The 13,834-nt window shown below is 54.7% G+C and overlaps 1 protein-coding gene across 1 annotated transcript in view; it reads left to right on the top strand.

Moving 5' to 3' along the window:
• Positions 1-13,834, top strand: part of HIP1 (huntingtin interacting protein 1) — a 141,561-nt gene that overhangs the window by 109,046 nt on the left and 18,681 nt on the right. The window contains exons 8-19 of the mRNA XM_080830730.1: positions 3,069-3,209; positions 5,350-5,407; positions 7,848-7,923; positions 8,038-8,178; positions 8,514-8,611; positions 8,974-9,046; positions 9,753-9,936; positions 10,462-10,550; positions 11,141-11,257; positions 12,785-12,886; positions 13,062-13,205; positions 13,344-13,479. Of these exons, the coding sequence (XP_080686856.1) occupies positions 3,069-3,209; positions 5,350-5,407; positions 7,848-7,923; positions 8,038-8,178; positions 8,514-8,611; positions 8,974-9,046; positions 9,753-9,936; positions 10,462-10,550; positions 11,141-11,257; positions 12,785-12,886; positions 13,062-13,205; positions 13,344-13,479 (1,359 nt within the window). The remainder of the gene's footprint in view (positions 1-3,068; positions 3,210-5,349; positions 5,408-7,847; positions 7,924-8,037; positions 8,179-8,513; positions 8,612-8,973; positions 9,047-9,752; positions 9,937-10,461; positions 10,551-11,140; positions 11,258-12,784; positions 12,887-13,061; positions 13,206-13,343; positions 13,480-13,834) is intronic.

Raw genomic sequence — 13,834 nt, 5'->3', positions numbered from 1 at the left:
TGCTGAGGGTTTCGGTGCCTCCCGGCTGTCAGCCCCCAACCCTTCCCTGACATGAATCAGGAAGGAAGCAGTCCCATTCCCTTCTCGCTGGCGTCCCCTCTTCCCACACCTGCCAGCATGGCCCCCCTTCTCTCCCGGGGAAGAGTAGAGCCCGTTTTCTAAGATTCAAGGTGCTCCACGACAAGTGTCCAGCCAGCCTTCGTACTTTGGCCGATCGGTTCAGTGCTGGATGTGGGAGGCGATCACCACAGCCAGCTGGGAACCGTGGTTTGTAGGGGAAAGAAGAAGATCCTTGACGGGCTAGCAACTTCTAGAAGTCTGTTGATTTCTACAAAAGTCAATAGAGAAGTAAAAATGAAACACCAAATAGAATCCCTACCTTAAGGTGTTCCCAGCCAAGTAGGAGAAATGATATGGATGCTTTTTTAAAAAAATTTTTTTAAAGATTGATTTAATTATTGTAGAGACAGAACACAAGCAGGGGGGGCAGAGGGAGAGAGAATATCTCCAGCAGATCCCTCGCTCAGCACGGAGCCCAACTTGGGGCTCAACCCTACTGCTCATGCGATCGCGTGACCTGAGCCGAAACCAAGAGTCGGACACTTAACCGCCTGAGCCACCCAGACGCCCGTACCTGGCTGTTCTTATAGGCATGGATCACTTAGATCATCACTGGATGCTGAGCTTCTCCCCGGAATCAGGAACCACGTCCTCCTCATCTTTGAATTACTTCCCTCCATTCGAGTCCGGTGTCTGGTACATAGCAGGTGCTCAGCAAAGTTCAGGCATGCGTGCTTCGGATAAACAGCTGCGATGCAAGGATAGGGGACCAGTGCTCGTAATCAGTATCAATATCCAACCCAATGCCGTGGGCCTGTCGGGAGTGAATCAGCCGCTTTTGCTAGAGTGGAGCTACCCCAAGTCTTGGCACAAACCCCAAGATGGTTAAGTGCTGGTGGCTTTCTTGTCCCTGAGCCCGCGTTGGTTCGGAATCAAGAGCCCTCTACCACTGGCCCCCCCCCCCCACTCCCTCTCCTGTCCCCAGTTCCCCACTGTGTGCTGCAGAAACCGAGGCAGCTGGTATGGGAAAAAGTCTCTCTGGCTTCTGAGTCCTAGTCTGTGACCCTGCGAGGTTCCCACCCCTCCCCTCAGGTACCCTTGGTTTTCAGCTTTGGGAAACATGAGCCAATGACACTTATTTCCAGCACTTGGGACAGTTCCCCAAGAGTGGTCCCTGGACCAGGAGCATCAGCATCTCCTGAGAACTTGTTAGAAATGCAAAGGCCCAGGTGCCGCCCCAGACCTCCTGCATCTGAATCTCTGAGGGGGGGCCCAGCCAGCTGTGTTTTAGCAGTGCCCCCCTCCCCAGCCAGGTCTACACTGTCCAGTATGGTCGCCACTGTCCCATCGGTAGCAGTTTAATTATATTAAATTAATTGCATTGCATCTATTTAAATGTTACAATTAAATAACCTTTAAAAGTCAGGTCCTCGGCTGCACTGGCCATGTTTCAGGCACCCAGGAGCCCCATGTGGCTACCACAGTGGGCGGCTCCAGGAGACACTTATGTCTGTTGCTCGGTGCTCCCGGCTGATTCTGCTTCGCACTCAGCTAGGAAATAACAGCGTTCAGCCCTGGCTGCATGTTAGAATCACCTGGGGAGGGGGGGGGAGGGGGTTTGATACCTACCAATGCCCCAGCCCTACCCGAGACCAATTAAAACAGAATGGGAGGAAGGGGAGTTGCAGGCAGACATTAGATTTCAAGTTTCCCCAGGTGATTCTAATCAGTCTCAAAGCCAACACCGAGAACCCCCTCGGTGCTCTGCGTGGCCCACGACACTGCCCTTGGATACGTACCAGACCTTTTTTGAGGAACGCACTCTTAGAACCCCCTGCGTTTTACAGAAAAGCGTCTGGAGGCACAGAGAGGTTGAGCAACGTGTCCACGGTCACACTGCTCTAGATGTTAGCGGATGCCAAGGGGCATTCCTGGAAAGCGACAGGCAGGCCGGAGGATGGGGCCGTCTGTGATTCCTTGCCAGAGTGGAGCCCAGAGAAGCCAGTGGACTTGAGGATGGCCGCCTTGCGGTGACAGCTGCTTTTAATTTGTGTCAAAAAGAAAAGCTGCCTTTTAATTAGAACTGTTTGGGATTCTTTTTTCTTTTTTTTTCAGCTGCCGGAGTAAGCCAGTTAGCAGGGATTAGTGCAGTCGGGGAGGCTGAGCACAGCCACTCTGGGCTTTGATCCGGGGCCGCCCCGAGCACTGATTTTTCTCGATGCTGCCCGCCGTGGAGTCTCCGCAGGTGGTGGGCAGCCACTACGGGAACACGTTCAGCTCCAGCCAGTGGTGTGCACACTGAGGGTCCACGGCCAAGCATCTGGCTGCTTGATTTTAGAACAAGGGGTCCAGGGCGCCCGGGGGGCGCAGTCAATTGAGCATCCAACTCTTGGTTTTGGCTCTGCTTGTGATCTCAGGGTCCTGGGATCGAGCCCCGTGTCAGGCTCTGTGCTTTGCATGGAGTCTGCTTGAGATTCTCCTTCTGCCCTTCCTGCTTGTCCTTTCTCCCTAAAATAAATAAATTTTAAAGAAAAGAAAAAACAAACAAACAAGGGGTCGGGGGCAGAGGGTAATGTGGAGGGGGGGTCTGCAGAGCAAGACAGGGAGGGAGCAACGTGCCGTTGGAGCTCAAGAGGGTGAAGGGCGCTACTTCTGCTGACCTGCCTCCTAGGGACCGACGGCAGCCTTTGATCCTGACGTTTCACCCTCGGAGGTCCCCCTGGGACTCTTGCACCTGTCCCCTTCTGGTGTCCCAAGACCCTATGACAAATCCCTAGGAAGCCAGGGCTGAATTACCCCCTCCTTCGTGTTCTGATCCATGTTTGCCACTTTCCCCGTGTGATTGCCTTCAGGGGACTCGCCCTGTTTCCTCCCCTGCTGACCTGCCCCACGGGGGTGTTGTAAGGGGTAGCTGCGTCCGATGACCTAGACCCCTGCCTTCTGCCCCTCTGAGAAAGTCCCCTGCAGGTTCCTGTCCCCTACTGCCCGTGTCGCCTTTTGTTCCCTAGTGTTCAATTCCCTGGACATGTCGCGCTCGGTGTCCGTGACGACAGCCGGGCAGTGCCGCCTCGCCCCGCTGATCCAGGTCATCCTGGACTGCAGCCATCTGTACGATTACACCGTCAAGCTCCTCTTCAAACTCCACTCGTGTGAGTACAATGGGCCGCATCTTCTCTGTGCACGTCTGGCTGGAAGGAGGATTACAGCGGAGGCTGTCCCTTCTCTGTCCTTTCTGCCGCTGCTCCCGAAGGCCCTGGAACTCCCAGCCCCCTTGAGAGTGAAGAGCAGGCTTTGGTGTGCCCGTGGAAGCCCCTGGCCCTCCATAGCCATGTCCTGGGACCGTCCCCCACCCCACCTCTGGCTTCACCACGTCCCCGTCCGCACATGTCACGTATCCCAGGACCCACACGAACGATGATACCAGACACGGCCTGGACCCACGGGCACACGGGCAGCGGTGTCCAAAGTGTTCAGCCACACAGCTTCTCTGTACGTGTGGACTTTGTGGGGAAATAGAAAACGTAAAACAGAGCTGCTCTCGTACCTGGGGGGGCCGGCCCCTACCCAGCCACAGAACCCTGGGATGCGTTTGTAGATTCTATCTGGGAAACTACCATAGAACTCTTTAATACTTTCGAGTGCTTCTTGTTCAGGACAGTGCATGTCGGTCCTGCTCCTGCGGGGTCTGCTGCGGGTGGGTCCAGTAGGTTCGGGGGTCGGTCTGTGTGGTGGAACCATCTCCCAGGTGAAGCTGATGTGGGTGGTTTCTGGGTCACACTCAGAGGCTTTCCCCATGAAGGATATGCATGTGCAGGAATGTATGGATGATGGAGAACTGAGAAAACTCAAGATCTGAGTGGATACTAGCAAGGTGTTATGGCCCTCGCGAAGGCACAGGGATGCATGTTGGAAGACAGGGACAAGGGATACTCTAGAACTGTGGTCTCAGAGAAGTCAGTCTGATTATCTGGGGGGGGGGGGTGGACGGGAAGCAGCATCACTGGGATTAATCTGGGATCCTCTTGGGGAAGGGAGGTTGGAATCGGATGTTTAAGCGATAGGAAGGCTTTGGAGCCAGTGATTGTACCCAGAGGGACAGAGAGTGGACTGAATCCCAAGGAAAGAAAGGCAGTTGTCCTCCCCGATATATATTTACCTAAAAATAAAGGTTTCATTTTAGAATAGTTTTAGATCCACAGAAAAGTTGTAAAGATCGCTGAGAAAGTGCCCCATGCCCTGAACCTAGTTTCTTTTATTATTAATATCTTACACTAATGTGATGCATTTGTCACAACGAATGGACCAATACTGATAAGTTATTTTCAACTGAAGTCCATACTTCATTCAGATTTCCATGGTGTTTACCTAACGTGCTGTCGAGGACACCACATCACACTGACTCGTATCTCCCCAGACTCCTCTTGGCTGTCACAGTTTCTCGGACTTGCCCTGTTTTTCACAACCTTGACAGTTTCGAGAATCGGTCGCAGTCTTGTAGAATGTCCTCTGATTTAAATCTGCCCGATGTTTTTCTCATGACTGGACTGGGGGTAAGGGCTCTAGGGAGAGAGGCCACTGAGGTAAAATGCCACCGGCACCCGCTGTATACTGGGCATTTTGAATTATGTTATACACGTACTTCTTTGTACCAAATAAATGTATCATCTGTTCAAAAATTCCTAAAATGTACGTTTAAGGAATAAAACAAGAAATAAAGGGATCACTGAGTTGTGATCTATCGTTGAGGTACGCAGCGTCACGCATTCTGGGAGGAGGGACCTCAGAGAACCCGCCCTGTAGGGGAGGAGGCTGGTCTAAGAGTCATCTTGCCATTGGCCGTGACCAAGTGAGCACCGGACGGGGATCCTGAGTGTTGTCCTACAATCTTTGCCTTCTGACAGGCATCCTCTCAGGGAGGCTCTGTGGGTCCCTCACAGACTAATGTCTGGACCGACCAGCGCACGTACATCTGGGAGAGCCACCCCTCTGCCACCTGCTGGGGGTCTGTCCTGCTGCTTGGTGTCTTCCGTGGGGCACAGCTTCCAGCCCGCTGTACCCAGCGTGGCTCATGCTCCGGGGACAAATGGACAGATGTGGAGGATAAGCGCCCTTAGACTCACCACTGCCCCTTCTGGGCCCCTTTGGTCACCAGTCCCTGTCCCTGGGGCAGCTCGAGGCCAGAAATGCCCGCACCCCCTCTGGGGCTGGCCGCAAGCCCCAGCATGGATGGTCTTCTCCCTCCGGAGCTCCGTGTGGCTTACCTTCTCACCCTTTCCCAATTTCTTCCAGGTCTCCCAGCCGACACCCTACAAGGCCACCGAGACCGCTTCATGGAGCAATTCACCAAGTAGGTGGCTTGAGTGAGAGAATCAAAGGCTGTAAACACCCAGATCTGTATGTCTGGCTGGCTGAGCCTTGCCTCTGAATTCCAGCCTCACGCACCCGATTATCTGTCTTACATCTCAAACCGAGCACTGGGTTTTCCTCTCCCAGACTTTTTCTCCCGGGGCGCCTGGGTGGTGCAGTCGATTGACCGTCCAGCTCTTGGTTTCGGTTGTGGTGATGGGGCTGTGGGATAGAGCCCCTCGGTGGGCTCAGCGCTCAGCGGGGAGTCTGCTTGAGAGTCTCTCTCCCTCTCCCCCTCTTGCTCATGAGCTCGCTGTCTCTCTCTAAAAATCAGTACATAAACAAACAAAAAAAAACACAAAATTTTTTCTCCCTGGCCTTTTCTATCTCAGTAAATGCAACCACGTGCATTGAGGCCAGAGATCTGGAACTCACTGTCTTCATCCCTCACGTCCAGTCCACTGGCAGATGTTCTGCTCGTTTATCTTGGTTCCGATCATAGCTGGCGTCTCTTGGGCTACCATCGTTTTGTGCCTGGATCCTCCAATATGGCAGATACCCTGGGCTTCCACTCCTGCCTCCTGAAATCCCGTCCCCTACCCCAGCCGTTAGAACAACCTTGTAAAGATGTCATTCCCTTGGTCAGAGCCTCTCGGTGGCTTCTGATCACGCTGATAATCAAATCCAAGCTCTTCTCCATGGTCTACAAGGCCCCGCTTGCCGTCTCTGACCACGTCTTTAGGGCTTAGGGTGTTTCTGCTGCACGGGGTCCTTTTCCAGTTCCTGGAACGTTCCCAGCTCATTTCTCCATCAGGGTCTGCCTTAGCGTCTGCGTTTCGTCTCCTCGGGAGTCTCTTCTCCCAGCCTGGTGTGAGACAGAGAACCCAGGTGCCGAGAAGGGCGCTGGGGCTTTGCACTTTGCTCTCTTTGACCCTCTTGTTTTGCTGTTACTTTCTTCAGCCCTGACAACAGAGAAAAAGCCAAACCGCCAAACCCCCAAGCTCAGACTTCTCTTGCTGGTTCCCGGGCAGCAGTCAGAGGCCAAGTTCAGGATTGTGCTAACCTCCTAGTTTCCTTATTCCATTTGAAAAGCCTTATATGTTTATTCTATAATAAATGATTTATTAAATCCTAGGAGACAGGCCCTGGGGCTGATTTCCTGGAATGGTAAATTCCAGTAGCTTATGAAAGCAACAGGCAGCCTATTACCGTTGGCTCCAGCCCAGAAACGGGGGGGGGGGGGTGTGTGGTCAGGTGATTTTATTTCCTTTCATTTTTTTCTAGCTTATAAAAACCTCTCCCATGAGCGGCTCCCTCACCTTCTCGTTGGCACGGACCTGGCGGCTCCCTGAGGCCTCGGTGTCCCCGAATTTGGGGAAAGCACCAGCGACCTTAGAGGGGCAGTCCCAACTTGGGGTCAGAAGGGCTGGCATGAGACCCCAGGGGTTCAGTGTATTGGGCTGAGCTGGAGGAGACCGTGTGTTGCAGGGCGAGGGCACAGAGACCCGCGATCCTCTTTCCTCTCAGGAAACCTGTCCTGGGCTCTCTGCTTCCTCAGCCTTCCATGTTTTGATTCAAAATGGGGACCCGAGGAGGAGAGGGAAATTTGCTTTCATCATTCGCATCCCCATCCAGGATTGGGACACAGTAGAAATGGATCGCTTTATTCCAGTGAGGTCCTGATGAGTTCGTTCAAGTTAATGCCTCTGTGCGTGGGGCTATGGCAAGCCCAGCTCAGCGGGGCTTAGTCTCTGCGCTCTAGAAGCTTCTAGTCTAACTGGGGAGATAACACAGAGCTCCAAAACAAAGGGATCTCCCTCCCTCCCTCCTCCTCCTCCTCCTCCTCCTCCTCCTCCTCCTCCTCCTCCTCCTCCGCCTCCTCCTCCTCCTCCGCCTCCTCCTCCGCCTCCTCCTCCTCCTCCTCCTCCTCCTCCTCCTCCTCCTCCTCCGCCTCCTCCTCCTCCTCCTCCTCCGCCTCCTCCTCCTCCTCCTCCGCCTCCTCCTCCTCCTCCTCCTCCTCCGCCTCCTCCTCCTCCTCCTCCTCCTCCTCCTCCGCCATGAAGTTCCCTTCCCCATTCCTGTGGTTAGGACAGTGAATGTATTTTCTAAGCCCAACGTTCCTGGGAAGACACCCGCCAGGCAATAGCATCGATTCTGCAGAGATGCAGAAGTTTGTTCTAGGGTGACCCTCTCTTCCAGAGGGTTTTGCCCTTTGACTACCCCTTTCTCACCACCGCATAAGCAAGCACGAGCTACAGATAACCTCCCCCTGCAGCATCACAATTGAATCCCAGTGCCATGGAGGTCATCTCCTTGACAGCCCGCGCCTTTGGGCTGGGCAGGCAGCAGGACAGCTGGGGAAGGGCGGGGGGCGCCGCACTGTCCCCGACCCGGGGCCGGGAAGGCCCCCAGCACCCCTCAGGCCCTTTCTCCATCCCCAGGTTGAAAGATCTGTTCTACCGCTCCAGCAACCTCCAGTACTTCAAGCGGCTCATTCAGATCCCTCAGCTGCCGGAGGTGAGCGCGCCCGGCCCCGCGGTGGGAGCTGCTGGGTTCCGGGTGGTCTCAGATCTCGGAGACGGGCGGGCCTGGCTAGTGACACGGTTTGAGGGTGTGTCTTCCGTCCTTCAGAACCCACCCAACTTCCTGCGGGCCTCTGCGCTGTCGGAACACATCAGCCCTGTGGTGGTCATCCCGGCCGAGGCCTCGTCCCCAGACAGCGAGCCCGTCCTGGAGAAGGAGGACCTCGTGGACATGGACGCCTCCCAGCAGGTGAGGAGCACCTGACTGGAACCTGAGGGTTAGGGTTAGGGTCCTAGCGGGGGGCGAACCCCGCGTGCAGCCCCTCGAGCTGCCCCGTACGTGCAGGGGAGAGGACGGGAGAGGTTCTGACAAAGACCCTTCGGCCATCACCGAGCTGGACCAGTCTTCTAACCCAAGCGCTAGGTTAGACTCAGGCCCTGCCCTGTGGTCTCTAGGAGGGACCCCAGATGGACCTGAACCCAGTTAAAAAAGGGTCCCCTTTTTCTACGTCTAACTCCTCTGACCCCCCGCACAGAAGTCTCTAGATCTCTAACTTTGTCCTCGCTCCTTTCTGGTCACCGCAGAATTTATTTGACAACAAGTTTGATGACATCTTTGGCAGCTCGTTCAGCAGTGACCCCTTCAATTTCAACAGTCAGAACGGCGTGAACAAGGACGAGAAGTGAGTCCGGGCTGGGCGCAGGCACGTGGTGCAGAAACTCCGTGAAGCCGGGGGTCCCTCTGGCCGCCCTCAACCAGGGCGGGATGCTTAGCGACACTTGGGCCCTGTAGAGAAGTGTCACGACCCTCAAATATCAGCCCCTGGAATCCCAGAGGGAGATTAGGTGAGGCTGAGCTAACCCGTGGGTGTTAGATTTGGATCTGTTAACACGGAGGGACTTAGCATATAATTGATGGAATTTCAAAGAACTTCCCCCATATTAACACCAGCTCTCAACTTCCTCCCCTGCTCTCCCAGCTCGCATTTAGAAGGAAAGGGATGGAAGCACAGTGGAAGCAAACTTGTTCTCCTTCTGTTCCCAGGGATCACTTGATCGGTCAGCTGTACAGAGACGTCAGCGAGCTGAAGGCACAGCTGGAGAACGTGAAGACCGAGGTATGAGTCGGGCCCTGATCTGGTTCTGGGCTTCGCTGTGACACGACATGTTCATGTTAAACTCGCTTCGCAGAGACACTTGTCAGACCTCATTTTAAGGTGGGGGGGTGCGAAATAGAAATGCAGATAGAAATGCGAAAGCCAGAAAGACCTGGTTAGACCTGGTCCTCCCGTGGTCTTGGTGATGCTGCATTTCCGTCATTCCTACCTTGACAACGGCTTCTGAGCCAGTCCCCGTGTCCCTGTGGTACTTGGAGATAACCACGATTGCCAGCTGGCTTGAAGCCAATGGTGAGAAAGGCCTGTCCCCCTCCCATGGTGATCGGAAGGTCTGGTTTGTAAGTCTCATGGCTGTTTGCAGGGTCTGGGGCAGTAAACAGGACTGCCCCGCAGGCCCACGGCTAGCAGGAGGCTTCACTCACAGGGACAGGCAAACGTCGCCTCCTCCCCCCGTGCCGACTTGTCCACGATTGCTCCCAGGCCACTCTAACAGACCAGAGTTCCCCTGTCATCACCCTTTGTTGGCCGGGTGGCCTGGAATGACCAGAAGCCTCCACTCTCACGAGGCCCAGTCGTGGGCTTGTTAGGCACACGTGGGTATTTATTGGATCGGCCCTGGAAACCGGGAGGACCCGCTTCTCCTGCCCAGTCCAGCCCAGCCCAGAGGCAGGGTGCTGGGGCTCACCGGCTTGAGTGTGTCCCGCAGAGCCAGCGGGCCGTGCTGCAACTGAAGGGCCGGGTCAGCGAGCTGGAGGCCGAGCTGGCGGAGCAGCGACACCTGCGGCAGCAGGCGGCTGACGACAGCGAGTTCCTCCGGGCCGAGCTGGACGAGCTCAAGAAGAAGCGAGAGGACACGGAGAAGGCCCAGCGGAGCCTGACGGAGATAGAAAGTGAGTCCGTTAGGCTGGGGCTGAAGGCGGGGGCCGCAGAGTCACGCGAGGCTCGGGGGGAAGGATGGGGCTGGACGGCAGAGCCCCAGCCACGTGTCCGTCCAGAAGAACCACCTGGAAGGATCTTGGTGTCGCCGGTCCGAGGGGCGGGCCGGAGCCCAGACGGGGGGAGCCCCACGGGCTCAGAATGTGGGGACAGGAACCAGGGGGTGACAGTAGGGTGCCTGCCTGGGGAAGGGGTGTCCGAAGGAGAGCTGGCCTAAAGCCAAAACACACCAAGTGTGCAGCGCTCAGGAGGCGTGAATCAGTGCTACAACCTGAACCCGGGCGGCGGGGGGGGTGTTTTGTTTTGTTTTTAAAGACAACTGTCCAAAGGAGTTTATTTCAGTAGGATTTTCAAGGGCGAAGAGGGTGCCCGTATTTGTGAAAATAAAGAAGGGTGTCCTAGGGACTCTGGCTTATGGGAAGGCGGGCACAGGGTCCCCAGCGGGGGTAGACTGCTCACCTTGGCTCTTGACCACGCAGGGAGAGCCCAAGCGAACGAACAGCGGTACAGCAAGCTGAAGGAGAAGTACAGCGAGCTGGTACAGAACCACGCTGACCTGCTGCGGAAGGTAGCCCTGCCCCGTGTGCCGTCCCCGTGCCGCAGGGGACACCGCAGCTCCGTGCCTCTGCCAGTTCCGAGCGAGGCATCATCCTTTCATGAAAACCACTGCTTTTTCAGGCTCACGGGCCTTCCATTTCTTGATTTTCGATGCCAGCCCCGATTGGATTATCCCCCGTCTTTGTTATTCTTTTATTTTATTTATTCATTTATTTTTAGGGCAAGATCCAGCGGGGTCGGAGGGGGGAAGGGTCAGAGGGAGGGAGAGAATCCCAAGCAGGTTCCATGCCCAGCGCAGAGCCTGATGTAGGGCTCAGTCTCACAGCGCCGAGATCATGACCCGAGCTGAGATCATGACCCGAGCCAAAATCAAGGCCCGGACGCTTCACCGACTGAGCCAGCCAGGTGCCCCTGTTCTTTAAATACTTGGGCATCGAGCGTCTGAAGATGACAGCTCTCTTCCGGCTTCTCCCTGGGTAGAAACTTGATTTCTGTGTTCAGCTGTCTGAACGCTGCCCTTTGTTCTGCAACGGGGAGAGGTGGTCCCTGAGCTGTTCAGCCCGAGATGAGCCGGTTCAAGACACTGGTCTTCCCCTACAGAATGCGGAGGTGACCAAACAGGTGTCCGTGGCCAGGCAAGCCCAGGCGGATTTGGAACGAGAGAAGAAAGAGCTAGAGGACTCCTTCCAGCGCATCAGCGACCAGGCGCAGCGGAAGGTGAGCGGAAGGAGGAGTGCGCAAGGGGTTAGAGGCCTGGCGCAATGATGGGGCACCACGGGCACTTGGGGCCGAGAGAATACCCACGAGTTGGTGGGGGTTGGCAGGCAGGTCCATTGCAGTAGGACATGTCGGAGGGAGGAAACTAAATGCCTTACACTTCAGAGTCGTGGCTTGCGTGCTTTTCTGTAATTCAGAGTAGGAAATAAGGTCTATTTAATAGAAGTAAAAGTTTCACGAAGCAATTCTCCTCCTTACTCTATGGATGCGTTTCGCTTTTTTTTCTCTGTTTATTTCATTTTTTAACTTTTTAATTCAAAAAAAATTTTATTTAAAACTCTATTTATTTGAGAGAGGTAGAGTAGGCAAAGAGGCAGGCAGAGGGAGAGGGAGAAGCAGGCTCCCCGCTGAGGCAGGAAGCTGGATGCGAGGTTCGACCCCAAGACCCTGAGATCATGACCTGAGCCGAAGGCAGATGCTTAACCCACTGAGCCACCCAGGCACCCCTTAATTTTTTAATTTTTTTAAAGATCTAATTTTACAAAGGTTTGGGGGAAGGGTTGAGGGAGGGAGAGTCTTAAACAGACTCCGCGCTGAGCACAGAACCCCACGCCAGGCTCGATCTCACAATCCTGAGATCATGACTTGAGCCGAAAGCAAGAGTCAGATGCTTAACCAACTTGGTGCCACCAGGTGCCCCTGTTTATTTCATTTTTTTTTTAAATGTTAGCTGTGAATTCTAATGGGTTGCAACCTGCTCTTTGAAAAATAGCACTTACGAAAGAAATCAAAAAAAGAGTTGTTTCAAGATGGTTAAGATTCAGCATCACACCAGGTGTTGGGATGTCTGAATTAAAGATCCAGTTCTCGGGGCGCCTGGTGGCTCAGTTGTTAAGTGGTCTGCCTTCGGCTCAGGTCATGATCTCGGGATCCTGGGATCGAGCCCTGCATCAGGCTCCCTGCTTGGCAGGAAGCCTGCTTCTCCCTCTCCCATTCCCCCTGCTTGTGTTCCCTCTCTCACTGTGTCTGTCTGATAAATAAGTCAAAAAAAATTTTTTTCCAGTTCTGTATCAATTAAATTTCAGTTTAAAATATAAAAAAATACTTTTTTATCTATAAAAAAAAATCTTGTTCTACTGTAATCAGTATTATAAGTGGAAGCATGACATTTAGGAAATGTCCCCGAAATTCTCCCTTCGACCTTCCCACTTAGCCAGAAGAAAACCTTCTGGCACACTCTGGATTCTTGCCTCCTCCCACCCACTTTTGGTTGGATGCATCCAACTTTGCATACAGGAGGGTACACAAATCTCTCATTGATAACTTGGGGACTATTTTTAAGATTTTATCTTTAAGCCGTCTCTACAGCCAACATGGGGCTTGAACTCGTGACCCCAAGATCAAGAGTTGCACGTTCTGCCGACTGAGCCAGCCGGGCTCCCTGATAGCTTAGGGATTTTTGTATGTGTTTTTCCCTGGCAACCACCACCCAGACGAGAGTGCTCCTGGGTTTTTTTTGTCTTTCAGACTCAAGAACAGATGGAAGTACTAGAGAGCTTGAAGCAAGAACTTGCCACCAGCAAACAGGAACTCCACATCGTCCAGGGCAGTCTGGAAACTTCTGCCCAGGTGAGCATCACGTCCCTTCCCGCATTTTGTTCCCGTCGTGCTCAGCATGTGCCCTGGGGAATGAAGGTAGAGACCTAGAGCTACCACCTCTGGTTCTGTGTAGCCTGCTGGTGGGGCTGGACTCCTGGGAAATGGACCATTTATTTCTCGCTCTTGAACCCTGCCGACATCGCAGTCAGAGGCGAAGTGGGCCGCCCAGATCGCTGAGCTGGAGAAGGAGCGGAGCAGCTTGGCGCACGCCGTGGCCCGGCGGGAGGAGGAATTAGCGGCCCTGCAGGAGCGGCTGGACCACACCCAGGGGGAACTGTCCCTCACAAAGGCAAGTAACCGATGCCCACCTCGTTAGCAGTAGCTTGGGTTAAGGATGCCAGGAATCCCAGCTGTGTCGAGGTGGACGTTGCTCGAAGGCTCGTGATGGCATCTGTGTCCAATTCTCACCTCCCTGGGCCGCTTCTAGGAATCAGCGGGCCAGCTCGCCAAGGACCAGCGGAGAATGCTGCTGGCGGAGGCAAGGAAGGCCGCGGAGCAGGTGGTCCAGGAGGCCCTGCGGCAGCTGGAGGAGCCGCCTCTGATCAGCTGTGCCGGCTCTGCAGGTACCTGTCCCTTGCCCGCCCGCACGCGCAAACTCAGCGGTCGGTGCTGACGTCGAATCCCATGTGACACTGAGCTCAGGGGTTCTCCGCCTGCTGCACGGCGATGCCCAGGCTCCACACTAAGATCTATTCAGCCAGAAGCTCAGCCTGGGCGGTAGAACTTTCTAAAGCCCCCAGAGGTGATACCATGGCTCTATGCAGCGGGTTGCGCTGATGAAACTCTCACTGGGAGCAGACGGCCCTGCCTCTCTCTGAACAGAAGAACATGGCCTGAGCGACGAGGTGGTTGCTCGCGAGCCTCGGGCCCACACGGGGAGCGTCGTGAACTTGGGGCAGGAAGACAGAATTCCCATGG

The sequence above is a fragment of the Martes martes genome (assembly GCF_963455335.1).
Source record: "Martes martes genome assembly, chromosome: 18".
In the NCBI taxonomy this organism is placed as follows: domain Eukaryota; kingdom Metazoa; phylum Chordata; class Mammalia; order Carnivora; family Mustelidae; genus Martes; species Martes martes.
Note: the sequence above shows the minus strand (reverse complement) of the source record. Positions and strands in the feature narration are given on the sequence as shown.